This window comes from Myotis lucifugus, unplaced genomic scaffold (genome assembly GCF_000147115.1).
Source record: "Myotis lucifugus unplaced genomic scaffold, Myoluc2.0 scaffold_8, whole genome shotgun sequence".
In the NCBI taxonomy this organism is placed as follows: Eukaryota; Metazoa; Chordata; class Mammalia; order Chiroptera; family Vespertilionidae; genus Myotis; species Myotis lucifugus.
In genome coordinates, this window is record NW_005871056.1 from 4,345,576 (window position 1) to 4,361,347 (window position 15,772).

The window sequence follows — 15,772 nt, forward strand, 5'->3', positions numbered from 1 at the left end:
CAAATTTTAATAAATTGAATCAAGGTTTTAATAAAGGTATTTCACATTCCATCTTCAATATATGTATGACCCCACAAAGAGTGTTACTTACAACCTAGAAAAACGTTTTCTCCCAACATATAGTTATACTAACCTGAAAGAAGGAAATATTTTTGACCCAGCAAGTCTATGTCTAGGAATTTATCTTAGAGAACAATCAGAATTGGGCATAAAAATAAATATACAAGGATTCTTATGGCAGTATCGTTTACAAGAGGGAAAAATTGGAGTCAAAATAAATGCCTTACAATGGGGTTTAGTATGTCTTCTAGAACAAAGAAGTTCTTTACACTTTATTAAAAATGATGATATAAAAAAATAAAAAATAAAAAATGATGATATAGTTACATATGCATTGGCATGAAAGGTGTTATGAAGTATATAAACCATAGTTGATACACACACATACACACACACACACACACACACACACACACGCATTTGGAAATACCAACGTGTCCATAATGGTTCTCTGAGTGACTTTCCTCTCTGTGTTTTCTAATTTGTGAACAATGAACATGGATGACTTCTTTTCTACTAAAAGAAGAGGGAAATATTGATGCACTTAAGTAATTTAGTCAGTCTTGAAGCCAGCCCACCCTGCCGTTACATAAAAAGCAGATTTTGTGTCTAAAGCTAAGAATCTCCACGTTGGAACTCTACAATAAAACTCCCCAACCACTGGCTTTGGTCTCCATGGGGTACCCACACCCAAAAGAGTTAGGATCTGGCTTTTACAAACCTCTTCTTAACCTGTATACACATTTGATTGCTTATTAAAAAAACAAATAAACAAGACACTCCCTCTTTTTTATTTTTTATTTCTCTGTACTGATAGGTGCTATTCTTAGAGGCTTTGTCTGATATATCCAAAAGGAAATGAGCATTTTCAAGCCCATGAACTCCTGTTGTTTTTAATCTTCCACACAATTTGGTTGAATATTTGTTGCATGAAATAACCATGTAGTAAAAATAGAAACTTTATAGATTTCCTATCTTCTGGTATTTATTATCTCCCCTACGAGTAGCAAGTTTGTTTTTCTGAGCTGACCCAGTTTTATTTTAATTTCATTTTGGTGGAGGCAATGGGGTACCGTTTATTTATTGAAAAACTGCCTTGTGCGAAGCACTGGGTCGGGGGGGGGGGGGGGGGCAAGGGGGTGACAAAGGCAATTTAACTTGGTCCTTCAACCAAAACAAGCAACCTTTTTTAAAAAATCTTTATTGTTGAAAGATTAAGTATGCCCCCTTTTTCCCCCCCCTTTGACCCCCTCCAGCCCAGGCCCCACCCCCCCTTTCCAGGGGTTTTACCAACCCAAATGGGTGGGTCCAGGGGTTATGCATATATGCATACAATACAAGGTCTTTAGTTGATTACCTCCCACCCAACCACCTTCCCCTACCTTCCCTCTGACCTTCCACAGTCTGTTGCATGTTTCTATGTCTCTGGAAACAAAGCACCTTTATAGAGATCATTGCATTTAAGCTTCATTAGAGACCCAAAACTTATTTTTTGTACAGGTGAAGAAAGTGAGCCATAGGAGTTTGGTGACTTATCAAACATCAGAGACTCAAACTCCAGACCTCTAAGGCAAATCACACACTACTCTTCATGTGCCCAGCTCCCTTCCTCCTGGAAGCTTCTGGAGTGTTCTCTCTCTCCTTTGACCTTGGGCAGTCACACAGCTTCTCTTGGCCTCACTTCCCATCCATAAGATGACAGCATTTGACTTAAAGGTCTCTGGTCACCTCCAGCTCAGAATCATGATGATTCTCCATCATGTAGGTCAGGTTGGGTAAACCACAGTCCACAGGCCAAATCGGCTCACTACCTGTTTTTGTAAATAAAATCTTACTTGAAATCATTCACTTATCTATTGTCTATGGCTGTTTTCATGCTGTAACGACAGAGCTGAGTGGTTGCAACAGAGATTGTTTAGCCTGTAAGACCTAAAAATATGTATTACTCAGCCCTTTACAGGAAAAGTTTGTCAACCTCTCGGCCAGTCTTTGATCATGAGCTACTCTAAAGAGTAGGAGCATATGGGCCATGAGAACATGCCTTTGCAGTGATATGGGCAAAGAGGGGTGTCTTCAAATCATAGTTCTTTCCTGGGTATTCCTTAGGCAATGGAGAGTTAGAGGGTTAAAAGGAGATTAGGTGGGAAGCATCGTTTGTGCTGTGCACCGAGGGCAGTGTCTGCAAGGATCCCTGAGTAAGCAGTGTCCCAGGTGCTTCAGTGAGATCGTGTTTGCCAGAATCCCCTGCAGGCCCTGCCTCAGCGCTTTCGTACCACATGCTAGGATGCTTGCTTAGCAGGGAGGGCAACACGGGTGTTTACCATCAAGGTCGTTTGTTCAGCCGCTGAAATGAATAGAGGGAAATTTTGGAGGAAATGAGAGAACCTCTCTCTGCTAGTGAAATGTCAGAATCATCAAGCTGTTACTCCTTCAGGGAAGATAGCTCTGCTGTGAGAGACCATAGGAGTAGGAGGGATCCTGACAGTGTTACTGTTATGAGCTGTGCTCTGTGTTCTTAAGAAACACAATTTCTAGTTGCTTCATGTCTTTTCACATCGTTTTGTTTTCATCTCATTGTCAAAACATCCCCATTGGGTAGTATCAAGTATAATAATCCTCATCACCCTATAATTCACAGGTGGGGGAAAGAGAGTTCAGGATGATTCTGCCTGATGTCCTGTGATGCCTGTAGCATTTCTTGCTGGTCCCAGCCATTTGCCTCTTAACATTTGGTCCCTTTGACGGCTCTTTATCTTTGTCAGTGTAAGTGTTGCCCCCCAAGTAAATTGTATCCCCCTGGAAGTCCAGGGATATGGTTATGCCAGATTATAGAATGTTTGAATTGAGAGCGGGTCTTCAGTCTAATGAAACCATTTAAATGTAAAACGAGGAAACTGGGGCCCAGGGAAGTGACCTGAGGGCCATGTAGCTGGTGAGAGTTGGAAGTAAAACAATAACTTTAAAGCTAGTACTTTTTCCACGGACCCTCGCTTTACGTCTGTATATTCCCCATACCTAGCATTGTATCTTTTTAAACAAACTAAATGTTTTTATTGATTTTTTTAGAGAGAGAGAAAGGGAGAGAGAAATACAGAGACAGAGACAGGCATAGAGAAACATCGATGTGAGGGAGAAACATCGATCAGTTGCCTCCTGGATACAACCTGACCTGGGACCAAACCTGCGACCTGGGCGTGTGTCTTGACCAGGAATCAAACCAGTGACTTTTGGTGCATGGGGGGACTCTCAACCAACTGAGCCACATCAGCCCCGGCCCTAGCATTGTATCTAATGTATATGTACTCAGTAGTACTCCAGGCGATTATCCATATAGAGATCCTGTCTACCTCTCAAGGTGTGAAGGGGTCATTGCTAGGAGTGAAAGAAACCAGTCATGGTACTGCTGTCTTAAAGTGAGGGCATAACTAGTGATATACCAGGAAGGGCAGATTATTTATGTAAATAGCTGTAATGTGCCCTCTGCAAAGTTTATACCTGTTGATCCAGTAATTACACATCTAAGGATCTAGATAGAGGACAGGTCAGAGATTCTGACAATGAGCTGGGGGTGGGGGAAAATATTCATCTCAATATCTATGAAAGCAAGAAGTTCAAAGTGGGATGCATGATCCCAGGAGGGTATACAAAAGAAGAATGTATGTGCAAATATTGGAATTTGCATTTGACTGATTACATTTTTTAAAATCTAAGAAATATATGTATAAACTAGGAGCCCAGTGCATGAATTCGTGCACCTTGAAAGGAACTGTGGGCCGCGAGGTTGTGATGGGCACAGGGGCGGGTCTCGGCCCATCCTCTGCACCCCTGCCTGGCCCTTCCCACCGCAGCCCCTGGTCCCCGGTCTGCTGGCAGCCCCGTTCCTGCCGCCCCTGTTCCCACGCTCTGACAGCACTGGCCCCGCTTGCACCCGCTGATGGCGCAGAGCTATTGGTGCCGCACCAGCAGTGGGTACAAGTGGCAGCTGCCTGCCCTGATCTGCCCCTCAAGAGCAGGGGGAGGTGGAGAAGCCCTGAGGGGCAATTGGGGCCCACAGCCACCGCTCGTACCTGCTGCCGGTGCCGGCAGTGAGTGCAAGCGGGGCCAGTGCTGGCAGCAGGTGCAAGCACCAGGCAGGACCACGGCACATGGGAGCAAAGAATTTTCAGTAACCACCAGAGTCTTGTCTCCATGACAGTAGCTAGCACCCTGCCTTGGTCTGGCACCCCTGCTCACCTGCTCCACCATCCCACCACGGCCAACACCCACCATGTTCCGTGCTTTGCTACCTGCTGCTGACACCCACCATGTTCCACGCACACCCCTTGTGGTCAGCGTACATCATAGCAACCAGTTGTTCGGTTGTTCAGTTGTTCCGCCATTCAGTCTATTTGCATATTAGGGTTTTTTATATATAAATTAAATTTATATTAAATATATAAAGCTAATAATTTATAATTAAATGTATAATGTGTTAATAAACTTATAAATTTAAGCATAAATTTTAAAAATGAACAGCATGTAGAGTTGTCCCTTGGTTAGAGAGAGTGTGGGTGTGCGCTGGCCACTTATTACAGCAGTGAATGAGATAGAACTGGTTCCTGCCTTCGTGGAACTTACCGTCTGGTGGGAGAGAGAGAAAAATCAATAGTAATTGTATCATTGCAGGGTGAACAGTACTGTTATTGGTGCTATGCAAGTACAAGGGAGGACCAACTACCCCAACCTCGGGGAATCAAGGAGGACTTCTTGAAGGAAGTTACATCCGATAATTATATTGCATTACATTGCAGTATACTTTATTTTATTGCATAGCATCAGATAGGTAGGTAGGTAGGTAGATAGATGATAGCTTTACTAATATGTAAAATGGGTTTTAGCTCTCACACTTCCTTGTGTGGTCTGTTGGGAAAAGAGCAGGAACTTCACAACTTGGGTCCCTTCTCTGACATAGCAACTACATGGATATCATGTATAAATGAAGATTAGGGTGTTCAAAGTTACTTCCTAACGGGGGTCTGAGGCGCCTTGTGGGAGATCTAAGGAACACAGAGGGGGGCCTCTGCCCCCAGCTCCAGGGAGAGCCCAGACACAAAGTCAGCTCTGGGTTACCCTGAGCCCCAGGCTCAGGGACCGGCTCTAGCTGCTCCGTGGAAAGTAGTGTTGTTTCAGTTGGTGACAGTTTCTTTCCCTTCAGTTCCACCACTTTCTGTGTGAGCCTCCAGGGCATCTCTGTCAAAGCTGGGGCTTGTTCCGCAGACTTTGTAACACCGCAGCCTTCACTGACAGCTCTACCTCCCAAACCCAGCCTGGGCCTTCTGCTCCATTCTGCTGAAGTTCAAGGCTGCAGATGACCCGGTCGGCATCTTGCTTTCCACTGCAAAGAGCTAATGCTCAGGTGTAGAATTGAGTTCAAGGGAAAATGAAGTTTGTCAGAGGAAATTCCTCAGGCGTCAGAAGCCAACAGCCACACCTTCTGAAGGAAGCTGGCCTAAGGCTCCCCGAGCACGACTGCTTTTCCATCCCTGCATTTCTCCCTGCGTTTTACAGTCTGAAAAGCCCGTCTTCTAAACCAGGGGTCCTCAAACTTTTTAAACAGGGGACCAGTTCACTGTCCCTCAGACCGTTGGAGGGCCGGACTATAGTTAAAAAAAAAACCTATGAACAAATTCCTATGCACACTGCACATATCTTATTTTGAAGTAAAAAAACAAAACGGGAACAAATACAATATTTGTATTTGCATGTGGCCCGTGGGCCGTAGTTTGAGGACCCCTGTTCTAAACAGTCGTGTTCTGTTTAAATAATCCTTCTTGAGCAGCTTGGTCCTGGAATTCCTCATGCACATTAAGAGTGTAAATAATCTTGTCATTTGGAATAAACCTCTTTAATGTGCATGGCATCGCTGACTTCCTCTCTAATTATTGTGGCATGACCTTTGTCAAAGGTGGATTAGCCTCTGCTTTCTGTTGCCCTTGAATGTTGCCTTGAGGATGCTGGGTGCTGATGAAGTCAGTAAGGGCTGTGCATTGATTTTCAGACACCAGGACAGTCACCGGCGCAGTTCCAGACGTGTCCCCCGGACCAACAATTTTCAGCAGCGCCACGGCCGGGACTGAGATGCAACGCATGAGGGAGTAAGTAGGGTACTGCCTGAGCCCTGGGACAGGGCAGTGTTAGAACCTCTTGACAAACAGAGTGATCCCATCATGCCATGCTTTTCTAGCAGCTATGTTTTCCAAGATGCAACAGTGAATACAGTTGCACAAGTTTGGTTGAAAGGCCTGAATCTGCATTGAAGGCACCTGCTATGGTTTGAATGTGTCCCCCCAAAATCCAGATGTTGTCATCCTAACCCCCATTGGTAAGTGGGGCCTTTGGGAGGTGCTTAACCTGTGAGGGCGGAGCCCTCAAGCATGGGATTAGTGTTATAAAAGAGGCCCCACACAGAGGGAAGGCAGCAGCTATGAGCCAGGACGAGGGTGGGCACACTGGGCCTAATCTTGGACTTCCCAGGCTCCAGACATCTGAGTTGTAAATTTCTGTTGTTTATGAGCTACCCAGTGTGGTGTGTGGTGATATCAGCCCCAAAAAACAAAGACGGCATCTGTTAGAGCAGTGATGGCGAACCTATGACACGCGTGTCAGAGGTGACACGCGGACTCATTTTTTTGGTTGATTTTTCTTTGTTAAATGGCATTTAAATATATAAAATAAATATCAAAAATATAAGTCTTTGTTTTACTGTGGTTGCAAATATCAAAAAATTTCTATATGTGACACGGCACCAGAGTTAAGTTAGGGTTTTTCAAAATGCTGACACGCCGAGCTCAAAAGGTTCGCCATCACTGTGTTAGAGACTTCTTGGCAAAGAAGCGACACCCCGTCTCTTAGTCTAACTTCCCTTGCACATACAGCTCAGTGTCTAGATCAAGGGTTGGCGAGTCCTCTCTGTACAGGGCTGGACTGTCAGTATTTTCTGCTCTGTGGACCATATGTTTTTAGTCACAACTACTCGACTACTGTGTAACACAAGAGCAGCCATAGACAATATGCGAATAAATAAGTCTGGCTGTGCTTCAATAAAACATGATTTTCAGACAGAATTTTGAATTTCATTTAAGTTTCAAGTATCACAAAATATTCTTCTTTTGATTTTTTCCCCACCATTTAAAAATAATATGTGGCTACGGAAGGAGAGTTGACTGTGAGTGGTGAACACACAATGCAATATACGGATGATGTATTATAGAATCGTACACCTGAAACCTATATAATTTTATTAACCAATGTCACCCCAATAAATTTAATACAATTTTAACAATAAGTTAAATAAATAAATAAAAATAGGAAAACCATTCCTAGCTCACAAGATGTACAAAAATAGCTGGCCTTCCAGGTTTGTCCTGTGGGCTGTGTTGTCTGCAGACCCCTCCTACAGATGTTCCAACTCAGACACGTCTCTCTAAAATCTACTTCTCATATGGTGCTGGTTGAATAGTGAAGGAATTTTGGCAAAAGTTATTTTTCAGTCGATTTGCATTTATATTGCAGTATAGCGCAACATCATCTAAGCTAAAGTTTGAAGAAAAAAAAAAGAGAGAGAGAGAAGTGCCAAAAGTTATTTTCAAACCTAAAGCTGGTAATGTAGTGAGATGCTTATTGTCTTCAAGTTCTTCCTATACCTGAGTGGTCATGTACTAGCATAGCTACCATGGCAACAAGCAGTTCCCAGGAATTGGAAGTGAGGGAGTTTGGACCAAACTCTCCCACCTCTACCTACTTCCACTGCTCCTTGCTAGAAGTTTATGGAGAAGGCTTTGCTAATTTTTCAGTTGGTAACCTTCAAAGAGAAGTGACTTTTATTTCACCCTTAAAATTTAATAATATAATATTGTCAGATTTTTTTATCTAAGAATATTATTTTTGCAAAGTGTGCAACATCCTATTTCCTGGCATGTTATGAAATGCTTTAAATAATTCACATGAAAGTGGCTTTGCCAAAGCAAATGACCAAGATGCATCCCAGGGATTTTATTCCTGGCATGCTGTTTTCTCCTTCTTGTCTGACTGACTTTGACCAAGTATTACCCGGCTCTTGTTTCCATGTGGATGGGTGCAATTTGGGCTACTCCCCTGTGGATGGCATTGTTCCTCTGGCAGAATCACCTGTCATCCCCTTACATTCCACGACACAAAGCTCCAGTCCATTCCAGAACCAGAAGAGAATTTTCACCTGCTCTTGGACGTCTGCCCTCGGATGTCCACGAGGCCTTTTAAACGGAACCCCTGATTTCCCTACCAAACCTGCTCCCGCCACAGCCATTTTACATAAGAAAGTCGGGATCTAGGTAATAACAACCCTTCCAGCTCAGACACTGATGCCCCTGTGGCTTCATCATCTCCTGTGAGAGAACGGAGCTCTGTGAGGAAGTTGGGAGCGATGTATGTGAAGGTGCTGCCCCGTTCTTCAAGTTCTCCCAGCGGGGAGACCTGGGGCTCAGTGCCATTAATATGTGCGTGTCTGGCCTAGCGTAGACCCCAGCACAGTGGTCAGGAGGGATGTGGGGGTGGGGGACAGTGACTGCTGGGATTTACACCCCTGGACGAGTTATCCAGCCTCATTTTCCTGAGAGTTCTCTGCTGTAAAGTGGGGCTAATCATAGTTCCCACCTCATGGGGTTGTTGTGAGGGTTAGTTGAAGTCATGAATGTATGCAATGCACTAGGGTAGCTCATGGCACCTAGTAAGTGCTCGATAAACGGTAACTTATAATAGACTCTCAATATACACGTGGTTGCTTCCTCTTGGAAGACGCCCCCAAGCCATGTATCTGAAGGTGTTGGCATGCATGAGTCTGTTAGGTGATGTGTTAAACCCGGAGGCATCTGTGGGCGGAAGAAGCTGTCTGTGGAAACGTTTACATCGCATCTTGTTTTCAGTATGCAAAAAGAAGTGCCAATTCTCTGGGAAAATTTCATAAAGTTGTTGAATATAAAAGCCAGCATTTCCCATCCTTCAACACTTGGCTTCCTGTCCTGGCCCCTTCTTATTCCTGCTGGGAAACCGCTCCACAGACCCACTCCCCCGCTGGCCCACAGACAGCCCCCTGCAGTGGTTAGGTGGCGCCATGCAAAGTCCTTGGAATGTCAGCAGAATCACAAGGAATAGCATTGACTTTCTTTCTGGCGGAGTAATTTCCATGTACATTTGAAGAGAAGTTGCTATTCGTGGATGGATGGATGGATGGATGGATGGATGGATGGAATGATGGATGGATGGATGGATGGATGGATGGATGGATGGAAGGAAGGAAGGAATGTTGGATGGATGATAGTGGAAGGATGGATGGATGGATGGGATGATGGATGGATGATGGTGGATGGATGAGCCTCTGTGTTTTTATGGGAGTCAAAGTCTCTACCTTCAGGGCAGAGTTTTCTATTGTAAAGAGCTTTGTTTACCCCCTTGAGCTGGAGTTGATTCCAGGCCTGGCTCCGGGCTTTCACTGGAAGCCAAAGAGGTGAACTGTGGAATGACAGCTGCTCAGCTTTCAGCTCTGAGGATAGTGACACACTGTTGCCAAGGGACCATCCTTTCATTTGCACCAGCCAACTCAATGTATCGTGTCATGAGGGCTTGTTCAATCTGAATGAATAATTCTCAGTCCTATATATCAGTGATCTCTCTCATGTCCGTGGCCTTGCTGCTTGAGGTGTGGTCCACAGACCAGTAACATTGATACAACCTAGAAGCTTGTGAGAAATGCAGACTCCCTGGCCCCACCTGTCCCAAATCAGAATGTGTAGTTTAATAAACTTTCTGAAGATTCATGAACACATTCAAGTTTGAGAAGCACTGACTAAAGAGAACTTTGACCCTGGGAGGAGTTTGTTACCAGAGTGTGAGTTGGAGTCAATCTTTTTTAAAAACAAATAAATTGATTGCAGTAACATTGATCAGAAACATTTGAATTAACCTGAATAAAAGCCAAAGACCATATAAACATATACTTATGTTTTTGAGGCCTTAATTTTGGGGGCTTTTTAACTCACTTGTTTTCCATTTATTTTATTAAGGAGAATATAATTTATATCTAGTAAAACTCTTTTTAGTATATAGTTCTATGAATTTTGACAAATACATCACTCTTACATATAAAATTCACTCTTTTAGTATATGGTTCTATTATTTTTGATAAATGCATATAGTCACATAACTGCCACCACAATCAAGATTATAGAACAGTTTTCTCATCTCCAAACATTGCCTCGAGCTCCCCCTTCGTAGTTCATCTCTCCTGTCACACCTGCCCTGGTGGTACGTTGATCTCTTTCCTGTCCCGCTAGTGTTGCCTTTTCCAGAATATCACGCAAGTGGACTCATCCCTTAGCATCACAGGCCGCATTGAAACTGGACAGTAGTTGTGGATATGGATCTAGGTTTATGAATAGTTGTGTTAGAGCCTTGCAAAGCCGAGCTCCTGTATTCCCACACGAGGAGAATGGTCACAAGGAGGCCAGACACTTCACAAGCAGTTGTTCCGAAGGCCTCTGGACCCACGAAGCTACGAGAGCAACTCCCTACCTAGGGAATTCTGAGGCTGGACTTCCAACTCCCCTTTCAGGGACTCGTCAGGGTTACTCAGTCGCCCAGGGTCCTTAGTGCCTGGGAACAAGGGGCAGGAGTGGCCTCCACCGTTTTGCTCAGTGGGACAGGTTCTAGGGAAGGGATCTGCTCACTAAGCCACAGCCTGAGAATGGGAGGCCATGGAGAAGGCCTGAGGGTCGGGGAGCTGCTGGGCCCGTTTCTCCAGTTGGAAGTTGATGCCCTGGAAAACACCTGGGCCCTAAGAAATGCTCTTAATGATGAGGGATGCAATCCCTTTGTGGGGCCACAACTCTGAATCACCCCTGCATTGCCAACTCGTGCAGGAGGCACAGAAAACACACAGTATTTGACAGCATAGATGTGTGTCTTCCCTGTGGGAACTACGGTCACACAGATCTCGGGCTTCTTGAAGTTGTCCCACAGCTCACTGATGCCCTGGTTATTTTTTAGGCCTACCCCTGTCTGTTTATTTTGGATAATTTCTATTACTATGTCTTCATTTAAACTAATCTTTTCTTCTGCGATATCTAATTTGCTGTTAATCCCATCCAGTATATTTTTTATCTCAGATATTATAGTTTTCCTCTCTAGAAGTTTTGAGTCTTTCTTATCTCTCCCAAGTTTCTGCTTAACATGTTCAGTCTTTCCTTCAGCCATAATAATTTCAATGTCCTTATCTGCTGGTTCTAACATCTGTGCCATTTCTGGCTTGGCTTCAGTTTCTTTTTCTCCTTATTATAGGTCATATTTTCCTACTTCTTGGTATGCCTGGTACTCTTTGATTGAATGTCAAACACTGTGAATTTTACCTTGTTGGGTGCTGGATATTTCCGTATTGCAAGAAATAGTCTTAAGCTTTGTTTTAGGATTCAGTTCAGTTACTTGAAAACAGTTTGATACTTTTGGGTCTTACTTTTAGCTTTGTTTTGTGGGATCCGGGCAGCAATTAAACTATGGGTGACAGCTGCCCCCTATTGAGGCAGAACCCTTCCGTGTATTCTGCCCCATGGCCAGTGAATTATCAGATCTAATAGTAAATGTTAGTCACGTGGCTGAAAAGGCACTGTTGCTGCGCTCGGTGAGCTCCAGGGGCTGGTCTCTCCAGCCTGTGCACATGGATTTTCCTCCCCCTCAGTAATTTCCTCACAAGCCTGCCCTGATCTATACTTGCTGAGTCATTACTATCTGTATGGGCATACTGAGGCTTATTTGTTTTAAAATGTTAACAGCCACTTTTGTTTTATTACATTTGTTTCTTAATTATGTAGAGTGTTGCCATGAGCCCAAAGTTAAATCTATAAAAAGACATTTTAAAGAGGACCAGCTTCTGTCTGGATCCTTTACCCTATTCTCTACCTTGCCCAAAAAAGGAATATTATTTTTAAATTTTATGGCTCATCCTTTCATTTTTAAAATACATTTCAAATACACACACACACACACACACACACAAATACACACAAATAAATGCACCTTCCCTCTCACTTCTTAAGAAATTGGTAGCATATATAAACTTTTGTCAGCTTCACTTAGCAACATATCCTAAAGATGACTTAGTAATACCTAGCAATATACTCCATTCCTCTTCTATAGCTTCCAAGCTCTTTGTGTGGATGTACCATTGTTTATTCAGTCTGTTCCCTAGGTGGACATACGGGCTTTTCTAGTCTTTAGCTATTAGAATAGTACTATAATGAATAGTATCCAGCTCTTTTTTATTGCCAGTTTGTCTTTGAAATACATTTCTAGGTGTGGGATTGCTTGATTGAGGGATAAATGCATATAGGGAACATTTATGCATATACTAGTAGGTATTTCCAAATGCCATTTGCATTCCCACCGGCAATGTGAGAGTTTCTTCAGTTTCCTACAGAGTATTGCATTTTATGTTTTATATTATCTCTGTCTATCTATCTATCTATCTATCTACCTCCTTTATAAATGTAGTCTTACTCTGTGGGGTCATTTTACTTGCTTTGGTATGTATATATTTTTTAATTTAGGGAGCCGTGTTTGCATCTCTCTCAGCAAACACACTTGAGAGTCAAGTAGACAAAATGAACCAAAGCCTAGATTTTCTGTGGGAGGGAAGAAGCCACTTTTGGCCTCAGGTTTCAGCTGAGATTTCCAACACAGTTTACCAGAAACATTGCTCGTTGGCAGTCAAATGATGTTACTTGCACAGGTTAATACAAAGTGATCCTTTCTTTTTCCATCTAGCCAGTGACTTGTGTGTGAATTATCTTAATGAGGGGAAGGGGTTTATGGTGCATTAAATATCCAACATGTAGGGGGGGAGTCACCCTTGCAGGGCCGCTGATTTGGTGTCATCAGTTAGATGATTAACGCCTGGAGACCAGACGTCCGTGTGGTGACGTGCAGCATCACGCCCAGTGGCATTGCTGCTCCTGCGAGTAGGCATTTGACATATAGTCTTTATCGAGGGGGATGAGAACGAGGCGGTTTCCATGGTGCTTGGGCGTGTCTAGTGGGCTGCATGCCCCTTCCGTGGCTCAAAACTGGCCCCTGTATTTGTGTGGGTCCTAGAGACCCATCGTGGCCAGATGGCACTGATCTTGTCAGCTGCCGTGACTACAGAGGCTTCCTGAGTGCTGCAGGGCTGTGGGCTGCTGGCACTTTCCTTGTTGGCCTCCACGTCAGCTGTTTGGAAAGGTCTTGCCAAGGTCAGAGCACAGCCCTGGCCGAGTGCTGTGGTGTGGGCAGAAGTCAACTATTTAGAGGCTGCAGGAGGCACCAGGAGGCTCTCGGCGTCACACTGAGGTGAAATGTAGTGGTTGGTTCAGCCTCAGGTAGATGGCTCACAAGCTCCTGCAGTTTTTTCTCCCACTTTCAATTATAGCAGTGGTTCTCAACCTTCCTAATACCGCAACCCTTTAATACAGTTCCTCATGCTGTGGTGACCCCCAACCATAAAATTATTTTTGTTGCTACTTCATAACTGTAATTTTGCTACTGTTATGAATCATAATGTATTTTCATTGTTACAAATTGAACATAATCAAAGCATAGTGATTAATCACAAAAACAATATGTAATTATATATGTGTTTTCCGATGGTCTTAGGCCACCCCTGTGAAAGGGTCGTTCGACCCCCAAAGGGGTCGCAACCCACAGGTTGAGAACTGCTGAATTATAGGAAAACCTGGTCTGAGGAAGGTCCAACTGAAGATGAGAAACCCGTGACCTTGATCATCCTTCTCATTAACCCGACATATAGCTCATGGCATAGTAGCAATCATTATAAAAGTGACTGGAGTGTTGAGCTGGAAATGTTTCCAAGATGGAACGGCATGAGTTTCATGATAGTATCAGCTCAGGTTCTGAACTGGACGAAACCCATAGCAATGTTTGTGGGGAGGGAAGCGTGCTCTCAGTGCACCCATCCTCTGTACCAGGGGGCGCGCTAAACCAGACCCCTCTCAACATACCCATGAGGTGCGTAAGGTTCTCCATTTCATGAGGAAAGAGGCTGTATTTCAGCAGGTGAAGGAACTTTGCCTCCGCCACACAGCTAGTAAGAGGCAGGGCTGTTTCCATGAGAAGTCTGTGTTTTTAAAAATATATATTTTTAATTTATTTCAGAGAGGAAGAAAGAGGGAGAGAGAGATAGAAACATCAATGATGAGAGAATTGTTGATCAGCTGCCTCCTGCATGCCCCCTACTGGGGATCAAGCCCACAACCTGGGCATTGCCCTTGACCAGAATCGAACCTGGGACCCTTCAGTCCACTGAGCCAAACCAGAGAAATCTGGTTGATTCTGACAGTGCTGGTAACCACTGCCAAGGTGGGATGGCGACAGTGGGAGCTCCGAGGCACCAAAGCCTGGCCTTCCACGGGCCTGGCTTCATGCTCTGGAATCTACTTGTTCTCACTTGTAGTCAAAAGTACGTGCCAGCCCACGTGAAAGGTGCAAAGTCCATGACACAAAAAGGCTAACTAAGTAAAACGCCCAAGGCCAACGCCAGCATCCAGGCTGGGTCTGCTGCTCTCAAATGTTATGCCTTTTTATATGCTTTTCTGAGTTGCTGGGTATTTGATATCTGAATTTCGACAGCACCTCATTCTCTGAGCCAGGCTTCTCCTTTGTCAAATATATATATTCAACACAAATGACTTGCTATTTCAGGATTTCCAAGTGCTGTGTGAATAAAGCTCATTCTGCCTCGCTGATTGAAATAACCCTTCAGAGGAGACACAGATGAAGTGCTGGTTCTTTCCTCCTCCACTTTCTAAATCTCATTGTAAAGGTGTTAGTTATGCCTCCGACATCCCATTTCTCTAACACAAGGTCAGCGTCAGGCAGCATTTCTGAGGGAACCGCTGATTGAAACCAGCATTTCAATTTCAAAACAACAACAGAGGCTTGTACGTAAGAAAGGCTTGGCGACCAGCCAGCGAGGGCTCCTGCCCCAGAGCAGCGGTTCTAACTGTACATGTAACATTTAAGGACCCTTCCGCAGCCAGTTGGATTTCTTGCTCAACTATCTCAGATCTGCAATCAATTCACTGTGTTTTTCTTGCGAGTCTGTTAGGTGCGGGCCGGTAAGTGTTGTGAGGCGCTTACCAAGGGAGACACCTTACACCCTAGGTAGGGAGATCGGACCCCTGACGTGTGAGTCGCAAGATGGGGATGCGTGACACGTGCCGCCGAGTGGAGCCAGTGCCCAGAAGTTCAGAGGAGGAGCCTGTCTCTTCCAACGGGAAGGAGAGGTCTGTACGCGGCTCAGCTGGCGCCTTCTTCATCACGTGGACCTGGGGTCCCTGCTTCCCTGGCCCGGGGTGATCTGACCCCTTTCTGTGAAGGTGAGGCTCAGCCCCAGCTTCCCCCGGGTCAGCCAGCGTGGCTCTGCCCTCCAGGTCCAGGTACTTGGGCTCAAGTGCTGAGTCCATGTCCTATTGCAGTTGACAGCCCTTCCCAAGACCTCTGCACACCCTGGGTGTTGTGCCTATCTCACCTCTGTCTGTGTTGTCTCCATTCTGCACCGTCTCGGCCTAGACTGGAAACTCCGACTTCTTTATCCATTTCCCCTAACACTCCTGCTACCTCAGTCACCTGTGAGTACACTGGACATTTTTTGTTT

The 15,772-nt window shown here is 44.6% G+C and overlaps 1 protein-coding gene across 1 annotated transcript in view; it reads left to right on the top strand.

The window, feature by feature from the left end:
- NEK11 (NIMA related kinase 11) overlaps positions 1 to 15,772 on the top strand; it is a 152,687-nt gene that overhangs the window by 111,653 nt on the left and 25,262 nt on the right. The window contains exon 15 of the mRNA XM_023749322.1: positions 6,098 to 6,194. Coding sequence (XP_023605090.1) covers positions 6,098 to 6,194 — 97 coding nt within the window. The remainder of the gene's footprint in view (positions 1 to 6,097; positions 6,195 to 15,772) is intronic.